General features: G+C 40.2%; 1 protein-coding gene across 2 annotated transcripts in view; it reads left to right on the top strand.

Moving 5' to 3' along the window:
• sos2 (son of sevenless homolog 2) overlaps window positions 1–12789 on the top strand; it is a 33856-nt gene that overhangs the window by 2057 nt on the left and 19010 nt on the right. For both annotated transcript variants that reach the window (XM_083924952.1, XM_083924953.1), the window contains exons 2-4: window positions 10830–10955; window positions 11121–11252; window positions 12519–12683. In XM_083924952.1, the coding sequence (XP_083781078.1) occupies window positions 10830–10955; window positions 11121–11252; window positions 12519–12683 (423 nt within the window). The remainder of the gene's footprint in view (window positions 1–10829; window positions 10956–11120; window positions 11253–12518; window positions 12684–12789) is intronic.

Consider the following 12789-nt stretch of genomic DNA (forward strand, 5'->3'; position numbering starts at 1 on the left):
CCATGCTTTTGGGATACCTGTGCTGTGCTTTGAGTAACAGTAATGCAAGCTTATAATGCAATGGCACATTAGGATGGCACTGTAAAATGTGCTGCTCACCTTGGTGACCTGTAGGAGATTTGAGCAGCACCAATTTATGACCTACACCTCATAATCCAACTAGCGGACTATTGATGTTTCTTCATTTATGATGCATCCTTTTTTTTTTTTTTGTTCTGATGAAAAAGAAACTTAAGAAAATGTCCATTCATCACTGTTGAGTCTTGACCAATATCTGTTTCACAAGAATTAATCTGTATTTATCTGTCGGTTGTTGAACCCAAGACTTGACTTGAGACTACAGGCATTAGACTTTTATAATACTCTGTAATCACAGTAGAAACTTCTCAGCTTGCAGACTTAATTGGAATGAGACATATTGTAGTATTTGACTTCCTGAAATAGATGTAGAAGTACTGCAGACCAAGTTTATTTTCAAAGCATACACGTCTATACTCCAAAATACATTTCCCAGTATTACTGACATCTTCTACCGTGCTTTGATGCAGTTGGTTAACTACTCTCTTTGTTTAAAAGTGCAGCTAATCAAGTGTCTACTTTATACTTTCGCTCAAAGATCAGTTATTGGCACACACAATCTGCTCTTCCTTCCTTTTTTTTTTTTTTTTAATGCAAAGTAACATTCAAACTCACCCGAAATAACAAAAACTTTGTATGACGCTGTTCATTATCAAAACCTTCCTTTAGGGCAACTAGGCCTTAAACCTGGTAACACAGGGACTTAATGCATTAAAAGTCTTTGTCATAATTTCATTAACTTTAGTAACAAAGTGCCTACAGAAACCTGCCATGTAGCAACACCATGTTTATAAATAACACAGTCCTTTTTCTGTCAGTTATCCGTGGCTCAGTAGAGATGCCGTGATGAATCAGGTGAAACTGAGAGAGCAGGTGGTGAGCCGTGGTGCCGCGGTTTCATTGTCTCAACTTGTTACACAACTGCCGGAGGGAAAGCCTGTCAGAGATTGACGCAAGAGAGGTTTGTTATGGTTTTGACAGACTGTGACTTGCTGTTTTTCACAGCTGTCCACCGGGGGTGTTCCTTGTCAGAAGTAGCCACGGTGAATGACTCCACCAGAGAGAATGATTGTTTTAGAGGCGAGATTAAAGAAAACTTGTTGATAGGTAGACAGAGTCGGAGCAGGAGAACTAACTTTGTGATCAACCAGGGAGGTAGTTTTAAGAAGTGTCACCTTCAGCTGGTAGGGGATCACTAGCAGAATGATCTAAAAAAATTTGGAATATGTATGAAAATATACTTTTAACATGAATCCAACATATAATTAGCAAAGACGAATCAGCCTTTCTGTGAAAAAACATCCAAGAACAAACATTTAATTAATGTGGATGACAGACTTACTGGCCTAGCAGGTCAGGTAGTTCTCCACAGATACAGTTAAGATTACTGATTTATTGTGCCTTTCTACAGCTTTGTTTAACATTAAAACATGATGCATAAATAAATGAATATGCCAGTAATTATTATTTATATATCATAGTATTTTATGTCTTTAGGCTGCCCTACACGTCATTGTAGGCCCAATTTATTATACAGCTCAATTTATGCAATATTTGCATCAGGGGGTCCCTGCTCTCTCTTTCAGCTAAGGGGTCCTTGGCCTAAGAAACGTTGAAGACCCCTGGTTTAAAAGATTAATTGATCATGAAAGCATTCATTAGTGGCAGGTCTGGATGACACTACTTAAGCACTGTGATCTCTTAACGTAAGAAATGCAAGCGTAACTGCAAATCTGGAATGAGGAGGTGTCTGGTGAAGGTGTGAAGAATGCGAGACTTGAAGTTGTTGCCGTCTTTTGTTTCCTGTCATCAAGGGCAGAAATACACACAGTAAAAGCATAAGGCTCACTAGTTCTTCACACACATGTTCAGCCGTCTGTGTTTCTGTCTGTCGTTGACATTTCACCAAGGAGGAGTTCAACGTTCGTCTCCTAGCTGCGTCTGCGTGTCCCGGCTATTCTTGATCACTGTGGCTCGTGCCTGGTGCTCGGCAAGAGCGTCATTAAGCCTCTGACATGCCGGTGTTGATAATAACTGTGCATTCCCCGGGTCTGCTGTTTCACTGGCATCGAGAGAAAGGCCAGAGCTTCGCTGGGTACAGTTTCATTCCAGTGCCATGTTGAGTTAGCGCGGCACGATGCCGCTGAGTTCACAGGGCTTCAACATATAAAGCGGAGATCGGTCGGGTTACAAGCATGCTTTGTTGTTATGTGTGTGTTGCCTCTTTTATCTTGTCAGCGTGGGTAGTCGGTTACAATTCTGACAGGGTGACTTCACAACAGGCCAAAACTTAGCTGAGGTCTCTTTTTATTTTTATTTCAGTCAGGCGTTTTGCTGCCACTTTCATCCAGGCCAGACAGAGCAGTTGTCATTTTAGAATCAGACACATTGACTTATTACAAGCCTCCACTCAGGCGCTGTACTGTGTGAGGTCCAATCAAATGTGATAACAGATACGGCTCAAGCTTTCAGAAAGTATTTTTACATTTATAAAGTTCCTGGTACCAGAAACCGGTCTTTTTGTGAATGTTTATCTGTGTTACTTTATTTTTATCGCCTCGTATCCATCTCATCTTTGTCGTCAGCTGAAAGAAACTTTCACTTGAAGAAAGTGACGGACCTGTTGACCTGAAGCCGCTCTGCTGTGAGCTGTAATCCTGGCAGGAAAGAAATTACTATAGATGCGTTCACATGCTGCTGCTACAATCTACTACTAATATTGTTGCTGCAGTTACTCCAGGTTTATTGAATAGCATCCTGTCCGATAAAGGAAGTTCACTATAGCTGGCAATATCTTCAAGTAGGAGGTTAACACTTCGACATGCTGTAGGGATGCACCTCTGATTCTGGTATCATGACAGGAAATGATGGGACGAAGAGATCACAAATGCAGAGACAAATTGAGGAAAAACCAAACCAAATGCTGTATATGCAGTATTCACCTCAGAAAGGTGATTTATATTATATATTTCTGTGCTTTTTAACCCTGGGTGTGTGGATGTGTTTCTCTAGCTTTGCTGCAGAAAAACAAGGAATAAATACACAAGTGAAAAGAAGTGAAGCAGCAGGTGACCACAAGAGCTCCATCCTTATTCTACCTAGTTATCAATTTTAATAAAAATGCTGGAGAGTAAGTGACATACTCTGGATGAGTTTTTTATGTGTTGTTGATCAGACAGGATGATCCTGGTAACAGGGCCCTCCGCCGAGTCGGGCTGATTATTACACATGTTCTCCACCCTTTCCCAGAGATTGAATCAAGTGTGCGAACATCAGTCCGTCCTCAGACTGGGTTCAGGCGGAGGATGGGTGGATGCAGGCAGGCAGGGGTCACTGGGTCGGGTCAGACTGGGGTCACGGTGAAGCCATGTGCTGTTGACGGCACATCATCCAGCCATTGTCTTCTTGATGACGTGAATATGAGGAGGGCTAGCTAAATGTCAGGGGTGTGTGTGTGTGTGTATGTGTGTGTTTCTTTGTTGTGTTCACGTGTGTTTGTTTGTCATCTAGAGTGTGTCTTGGCGCGTGTGTCTGTTTCTGTTTGTGTGTCCAAAGGCTTATGTCTCTTTGTGTTTGTCGTGCGTGTGTGTGTGTGTGTGTGTGTGTGTGTGTGTGTGTGTGTGTGTGTGTGTGCGCGCGCGCGCATGCGCCTGTTGTCTCAGAGTTGATCTCTGGCCTATGGTTCCCCAGACAGTCTGGTTGTAATGGCAGATGATGTCATGGCATGAATCACAAACAGTGACACATGCTTGGGTATAATAACAAGTCCCACCCCCACCCCCACTTCCACACACACACACACACACACACACACACACACACACACACACACACACACACACACACACACACACAGCCACACACAGCCACACACAGCCACACAGCCACATTACCTGCAACCTGAGCCTGATGCAGCCCCACATACGCAGCCAGGAGAATAATCAATTGAATTAGAAATGTTAACCCTGTATTAACACCGTCCGGCCTCTATTATTACCTCCAACTTTTCTGTTCTTTTGCCACCAGCACACACAACAACACCTGATCCCTGTGTGTGTGTGATTTTAGTTTTTAATACAGTGCAAGCCGAATAAAAAGGTCAACTGCATCTTTTTGTTGCAGCTACACTTGAGTTACTTTTTTCATATGTTGCCTGCATGTGTCAGCTCCTTGCATTATCACATTTGTGTCAGTTTCCACGATTTATAGTTTTGATGATGTCGCACTTTCGGGGTAATAAAATCCTTTTTTTTGTAAAATGACTGTTCAGAGATTAGGAGAAATGCTGCGTGTTCTGTTTCCACTTGAACAATCAGATTTCACTTGTGAGCTCCACAGTGCTCCATTGTTTTTCTGTCACATCTCATTATGTCAGCGTGTTCACAACGTTATGTTTAAGCTACTGTGTGAATATACAGGATGTCATAAACGCACTTTTATCTATGTCATATTTGTTCTTTCAAGACCCGGGTCTCTACAGACACCTTATTGCCTCAACTCTCTAAAAAAGGGTTAAATACATTTAATGGTGTATTTTCTATATAGAGAGTCCTTCTGGATTTGCTTCTGACAGTTAAGTAAGTTCTTTGATTTGTTTTTAGAAAATATATTTCTACTTCACAATTTCCTAGCGCCCATTGTTCACATTGCTTGTTTTGTCTGATCTTCAGTGAAAAACCTAAATACTATTTACAATTGGGGTCAGAATGAAATGTTTTTTTAAGACCAATACTGATTTTTAGTAATTTCTAAGGATTACCAATATGGCGGCTGACATAGTAACATATTTTAGCTGAAATTAAAATAGACCTTTTTTGTGTTTTTTCTTTTTGCACTGATGTGAAGGTGCTCAGAAGACTTATTAAAGAATATTAAACATCATTATACATAATAAAAAACAAAATACATAGCTAAATAAACATCATGTTCAGTCTTTGCTGACCATAAAGAATAGATGAAAAATAAAATAAATAGTTTAACAGTACTGTATGTTCAGTATCTTTCAATTAACATTTCATAAATAAGAATAAATGGCTATATGATGCCATTTCTAAATCACCCCAAGCATTGGTTTCTGCATTATATATTCTGTAGAAATAGTTTTCATATTGACGCAAGTCTGCGATGGGCCAATATCGGCTGGCTGATATTTCACTCTCACTCTAAATTAAAGCTGCAAAAATGAGTTGGTTATTTGATTAGTAGATTGGTAGATTTAATTTGATAATCTGTTAACTGTTGAAGTGATTTTTTTTTTTAACATCATCAGCTTCTCCAAGTTTGATATTGTAAACTGCATATCTTTGGTTTGGTTATGGACTGTTAGTCGAACAAAACGAGACATTTGAAAATGTCACCTCACACATTTTTTAATATTCTGACCTTTTAATAGACTAAACAATTCATCAATTGTTCAATTAAATAAGAGAATACATTTGATTTGTTTTAGCATGGACCATACATATCGGCATTGTTAAATTTAAATACCATGCAAGAGATGGAATATATACTGGACTTTTAGCTGTAGCTAATTTGCAGTTCTTGTCTCTGGTTAGACTCTTGAGGGATAAAACGTACAATGTAATAAACTCATGTAAGAGACGAACAGAACCACTACAAACAATTCATAATGGAATAATCAAAAGTTGAATTCACGTTCAAGATGTCAAACAATAATGGTGCTGCAGTTCTGGTGATCGTGCAGCTTTATTGGTCCATTTTTTTTAAGGGAAATGGCATTTGGTATTTAGTACATTCATGGATGACGTTTCTGCTCAGTGTGTTCTACTATTCACACTGCAGGTAAAACGGATATAGCCATGATGATGTTACTGTAAGACCCTGAGGAGAAACCATCATCCAGTTGAATTTTCTTTCCTCGTAGTTTTTGTCTGCATGTGAATCCTGGTTTTCCCTCTCCTGGCTTTGGCTCTGTTCCAGTCTGTGCCGTATGAGCCTGCTGCTGCTGCTGCTGCTGCTGCTGCTGCTGCTGCTGCTGCTGCTGCTGCTGCTGCTGCTGCTGCTGCTGCTGCTGCTGCTGCTGCTGCCTCCTCGTACACGCACATCAATACCTCTCAGTCTGCTGCTATGATCTGCTCTCCCCCGGGGCGACTGCGCTGTGCGGGTAGAGAACAAGGCAGGAGGAGAGGAGGAGAGGAGGAAGGGAGGAGAGGAGGAGAGGAGGAGAGGAGGAGAGGAGGGGTGGAGGCGGAGGGGGCGGGAGGACGGAGAAAAAGGGAGAGTGAGTGAGCGAGCGAGCGCTGGGACTTCCTGTACGCTAGCCTTTCGCTGCTTAATGGAGCTGACCCATGAAACTGAACACCTTAACATGGCACAGGAGGATGTGCATGAAAGCTTTATGTATGATTGAGATACTCTTCAGTTTAATGTCTCTGCCTACATGAAGAGACAGAGTGGGACATCCTGCGACAGAGTATTCATTATTAATTGAACTGTAGACTATTTTATTTTATTAATCAACTAACTGTTTTCATCTATAAAGTCACAATTTCCAAAAGCTCGAGGCGACACTTAGAAGTTGTTTGTTTGTCTGATAAACAGTCAAAATACCAAAGGACTCTTAATGTACAGTTAAGGAACAGTGACAATATAAACCATGAGAATATATATAATTAGGAGATTTAGGGCTGAAAATAACAGTTATTTTGATTTTCAATGTATCTCCCAGTCATTTTCTAGATTAATCAATTAATCGTTTGGTCTACAAAATGACATCTCAGTCCCAGTTTCTCAAAGTTACCAGTAACGTCTTTAAATGTCTTTTTTTCAAAACTCAAAAGGTATTCAATTTAATACGACATAAAACAGAGAAAATCCGGAAATCTCCATATTTGAGGCTGAAAACATAATTTTCTGCCATTTTTTCATGAAAAAATACTTGAATGGTTCCTTTATTTAACGGAATAGTTGCATCAGGTGTTGCAGAAAATCACATATTTCAGCTTCTCAACTCTCAATATTTGCTGGTGTTCTCAGTCTTCTGAGAGAGGAAACAAAAATAATATTTATAACTAAATATTTTATACTTATGCACCAAACAATGATTTGAAAAAAATAATCAGATTAATTAGCACTGAAAGAAAGATGAATCTTTTCATAGAAGATATCCATTTTATAATGTCATAATTTGGCAAAACCTCACATTTAAATGAATCTTTTGCTTGAGTAATGACACAATACATTATGAAAGTTTTCTTTTCATTAACTAATTGATTAATCGATTGATTGCTTAATCATTTCGACACTAGATGTTGCTTCTTTCCGTTAGAAAACAGGTAATTTTTCTATTCATTATGGCTATAATTTTGCCATTTACCCAAAAATCCTTGGTAGATCTGTTGTCCTGATTGTATTTCAGTTGTTGCACATTGGGTAAGTGAGGGGGGATGTTTTGAATTCACCTGCCGTAGTGCCTCTGCAAGAGAAAGGTTGTTTTTCCTACCATGAGAAAAACCGTGTCTGTTGTCTCTGATGTTCTGAGTGGTTTTCAAAATCAGGAGTTCCCCAGCTATTTTTCCACTCAGTTGCTTTCACTTTGCCTGTGCGTCCGCCTGCCGCCAACTATAGTAGAGCACGTTGCCTCCATCACCCATTAGGCTCAAGTTTCAGTGTTACTGTAAATACTCTGAGCAGCAGTCATACCTGCACATGGCCCCGCTCTGCTTTCAGTCCTCGATTTAGACGTCGTCATCAAGCAGAACTGACAGATTCACTGTGAGCAGCTTGTTCATAGGACGTATGTAAGTTTCATTTCAGTCAGTGAAAACTGTTATTAAAGTCTTAGCCTGCCGATTATATTCATTATTTTATTTTATTTATATTTATTTTAATTATTTGATTTGGTCAAAATCACAGCCATTTGTTTAGAAAGAGTCCAAAGTGACACGTTTAAATGTCTTGTTATAGCCAGCCAGCACTCATCCTACAAGACTTGAATTAAAATATTTACATATGAAAATGAATTGTTGCAGATTGATGCAAATTCATTTTATTACTGTAGTTTTGAAAACGAATAAATCCAGAAGATATTGACCTTGGAGAAGCTGTGAACAGGTTAATACAGAAGTAAAATTGAAAAAAACATCAAGTAAAATAATTATTTTTAAAACTCTTCACATCTGCATTGTAATCCATCCATTCATTCAATTTCATCAAGCTGCCTTTCCGTAGTCTTTTTGGCTGTGTTGGGTCCTGAAGGGTCCCGCTTCTTCTCTTCTCGTAATCTCAAACAATGGGTCAGTTTTTCCATTATTCCACTTTACCTCATTGTCTTGTGGTTGACAAATCCATTTCTAAAAGTGAGAAATAAACACTTTTCTTAAAATCAAAAAGAATCATTTAAGACTTGGCAGGGCAGAGGCAGCGCTGGGAAAGAAACAGAACAGGCAGAGAGCGGGGCACCGAGGCCGCAGTGGCCGACGGGTACACGATTGTCAGAGGGCATCAAGGCCAGACAGAGGGGCAATGATGGGTGTACAACAATAGGATCCATCCTCTCATTTTTAAACCCTTATAACAGTGTTACAGCTGCACGTATTGTGTTTGGATTAAAGTTTTATTATGCTTTTATTCAAATTATATTCAGATATGTGTTTTTGTTGCTCCGCGTCCCATCCTGACATTGTTGGAGATAGACAGCACTTGTTGGATGTGAGCCTCTCAGAAACGGGCCAACTAATCTGTGAATGGAGTCAAGGGAAACCCCCGTAGTTTCAGTGTGGTGACTCACTCTCCTGGTGTCCTGTGGAATTTGGTCAAGTGCCTATTTGCGGTCGAGAGGATATATCTCATAACCTACTTCTGCTTTGATGTATATTTTTTAACCAAGTAGAGTTTATACTTGTGGCTTATTTATAACTGTTAGGTCTTGTGAGTGTGCATCAAAACAGAAATGACGTACAGAAACGTAAATGAGAGAAATGAGAACTGCAGCTTCAGATTTTCCTCTTGTTTTTAAGAGGCATCTGAATGTAGTTAATGGATCAGAATTTGAACCCAAATCAGGTCTAGGAGAACAGTGGGGTCTTTTTTTAATAATCCCCTCAGTGAGGATTTCACCTTCAAATGCAACAAATGAACTCAGACTTGAGAGCGAGGGGACATCCTGCTGCATCTCTGTAAAGTCAGAGCTCAAGAATGCATGAAGCTCGGTCTGCGTTGACCTTTTAACTCTCCTCTCACATTCCTTAATCCGGGGGCAATGTTTTGTCATCATAATACCCCACTTTACTGTATGCCAGGGCAATTCCATCGGGAGCATGTGAACAGGACTGGATTTTAGAGTCTAGAGTCAATGTTAGGCTGTCTTTCTATCTACCCCCCCCCCCCCCCCCCCAAGTCTGCTTTGGGTGCTATAATAAATATCTCAACTGACAGCATTCCTGCAAGAGGGCACGGCCCGAATGACGACAACTTTTGGGAGGTTGGAGGTTGGGGGGGTGCCCTCCTCCTTCCGTTTGTAGACCTGATGAAGCCACACCCACACTGCTGTCTGCACCTAAAAACCACACCTTCTCTCAGGCTGGTTCCACCCACTGCTAAGAAAAGCCTGGATGACTTAATACATCAGCAGAACAGACCATTTAAATGCATGTTTCCTTCCCTCTATTTGGAGGTGATATTTGTTGACAGATTTATTTGTCTTAAATGTCTTGCAGCTCAATTTGAGGCTGAATTATTGCGTTTAATGGAGAGTGGATTTATCTGTTGTGCTGCCAGATTTTATATAAAGATGTTGGTGGGTTTGTGGTGCCCAAAATTACAAATCATGTTAGCTTCGTCTTACAGCAGAACCAGCAATTCATAACTATCATATGATGTCCATTGGTTTCCTACATTCCAAGCAGCCATTTTTTACTTTCAGCGCTGTAAATCAATGCGCATTCATACTTGAAATTTGTTTGAGAGATGTAAACATAGTGAACATTTACTTGGCTTCAAATTGATACTGCCTTGGTGGTGCATTCAAGGACACTTGCATCCAGTCAGCTGCCGAAAAGCTATGCGTTCACAAATTGTGTTGTTGGAAAATAAAATCGAGAAGGAACAATGTCAAAGTGTGAATTTAGTCATTTTCTGTCTTCAAAGTCACAGTGAAATACCGTTGTTTATCTCCGTAATGTGATAGATTTCCCAGTGAAACAGGATCGTAAAATGTCCACAGGTTTGGCCATTGTTGTTTGGACCCAGAAAAAGTATTTTGAAAGGGTGTTACATCAGACTTAAAGACCGGGAGCGAGATATGAAATGACCTACATCGGATAGAAGATTTTGGCCATATCGTCCAAATTATTTGATCTGTATTACCATGTAATAATAAAATTGACAAAGAAGTGACCAAATGTTCACTGTGATGAAAAGTTCAACATCTTTACAAGTTGATTTTCACACTGCTGTGAAATAAATGGAAACTAACTCGTTAATGGTATAGTTTGGAAAGTTACCATGGAAATGACGTATAGTTAATGGGCCGAAACATGTTAAAAAAAAAGGGGGAGAAGGTGTTTTGTCTTCAATCTGTCATTGTCTGTACTTGCTGTCTTGACGTCATTAAACGTGACCTAAGCCTAACATCATGACGTCATGTGTGCTGTGCAGGAGAAAGAGGTTCGGATGAAAACCAAATTCCCCAAAATCCTCTACCAGTTTTTGGAGTTACAGGATGCTCTTTCAAACACCTTGCTGTGCGCTTCACTAATGTCTCTTTTTATACGTTTGTCTCTAACATTCAGGTACAAAAGCAGGTCCACCCAAACCTCTTGGCAAAGGAGGATGCCCTGCAGCACATCGAGGAGCTGATCCTACAGCTGCTCAACATGCTGTGTGTGGCCCAGCCTCGCTCCGTTCAGGACGTAGAGGTATGCACTCTGTGGAGCATCTCACTGTAAATTCATAATATGTTGTTAATTGACAAACTGCAGTTTGGAAACACGTTCTAAACCGCATAACCAGTTGAATAGCTTTCAGTCATCTTAATGCTTCCAAATTTATCAAGTGTTAAGAGAGTAATTTCTTCTTTCCAGGAACGCGTCCAGAAAACCTTTCCCCACCCGATTGATAAGTGGGCGATTGCCGACGCCCAGTCAGCTATCGAGAAACGCAAGAGGAGAAACCCCTTACTTCTCCCCGTGGACAAGATCCACCCACTGCTGAAGGTAAAGACTCCTGAAGACACCAAACAGTGTCTCCATCAACCACGTTACACTACTAAAATGATTTCTTATAGCAACATTGGAAAAATAAACATTTAAAGAGGACATTTTTGTATTTTTTGGTTTCTTCTTGAACATATTTACATGCTTTAATGTTAAAAAACACATTCTTCTCATACTGTCTGTTTGAATATACCTGTATTCACTCTCTGTCTGAAACGCTCTGTTTTAGTGCCTGTCTCTTTAAGCCCCACCTCAAATCGCGTACTTCCACCATTTTACTCTTATGAGTGAAAAGCGCGTTCACACTGACCGCAACATGCAGTGTGCTACAAGTACCCAGATGGTGTACGGTCAGAAAGTTGTGTGGAACGCTGGACACAACTCACCTTCAACGGTCGCCATATTTGATACATAGTGGACCACCAAAGTCTTTTCAAATGGTGCAATTAAAACAGTCAACACCTAACTATACAAATTTGAGTTATACATGCGTTCCCTAACTACTAATATACTGTTGTATGAGATAGTGAGAAAACGAGCCGGCAGATATTTTGGCCGGTGGCGGGAATGCTCTGCCTGTATGAGATTCACCATTAAAAACTAGAAGATGTGATTCCGGTAAATGCATTACAGCCGTGTGCAATTTGAGACAACACTAAAAATTTAAACGGTGAAATGTACGAACTACACGTGAGTACACGGTGTATCTGATTTGTGGTGCTCTCTTGACGTCTCTGCACCGTCATTGCAGCCGGTGGAATGGCTGTAACTGCCATATAGCGGTAATACATGTACTAGTTTTTACATCACAACCGTACGTGACACCTCATTTAAAGACACAGATTGTGAATACGGGCTGTGTGGTTTTCTCTGTGGGTTGAGTGTTTTGATGCTTTCACAGTATTTATATACAGTAGCACCTTGACAAGTGTTATAATGAAAAAAGACAATATGAGACCTTAAAGGTTGTCATTTAGTCCTATCAAAGTATTTAGGCTGAAAGGCATACTTCATTTCACAGAATCGGGGCCTTGGCAGTGTTCACATTCCTATAAGAGGAAGTCAGCTACGACTCAAGTGCCAGAAAGTTACTGCAGTTGCTGGGAAATAGTTGTAATTTAATTTAGTTTACTTTTTTGACAGCTTAGGTCAGACTTTATTGGATTTCCCTGAACTGATCTGGTCCTTCATGTAGGTTCAAACAGACAAGAGTATGTTTAACCAATATATAATGTATATAATATCTTGTTCTGCTTTTTTTAACAGGAGGTTTTGGGCTATAAAGTGGACTACCATGTGTCCCTGTACATTGTGGCTGTGCTCGAATACATATCAGCAGACATACTAAAACTGGCAGGCAACTATGTCGGCAACATTCGGCACTATGAGATCAGCCAGCAGGACATCAAGGTGTCCATGTGTGCAGACAAGGTGAGGATTTGTGAGGAAAAAAGAAAGCTGACACCTGTGCTCAGCGCCCAGTTGGATGCGTATATGCCTGTTTCTGAAAAAAAATCTTTAAAGACAAAACCGTTTC

Source organism: Echiichthys vipera (assembly GCF_963691815.1).
Source record: "Echiichthys vipera genome assembly, chromosome: 12".
Taxonomy (NCBI): Eukaryota; Metazoa; Chordata; class Actinopteri; order Perciformes; family Trachinidae; genus Echiichthys; species Echiichthys vipera.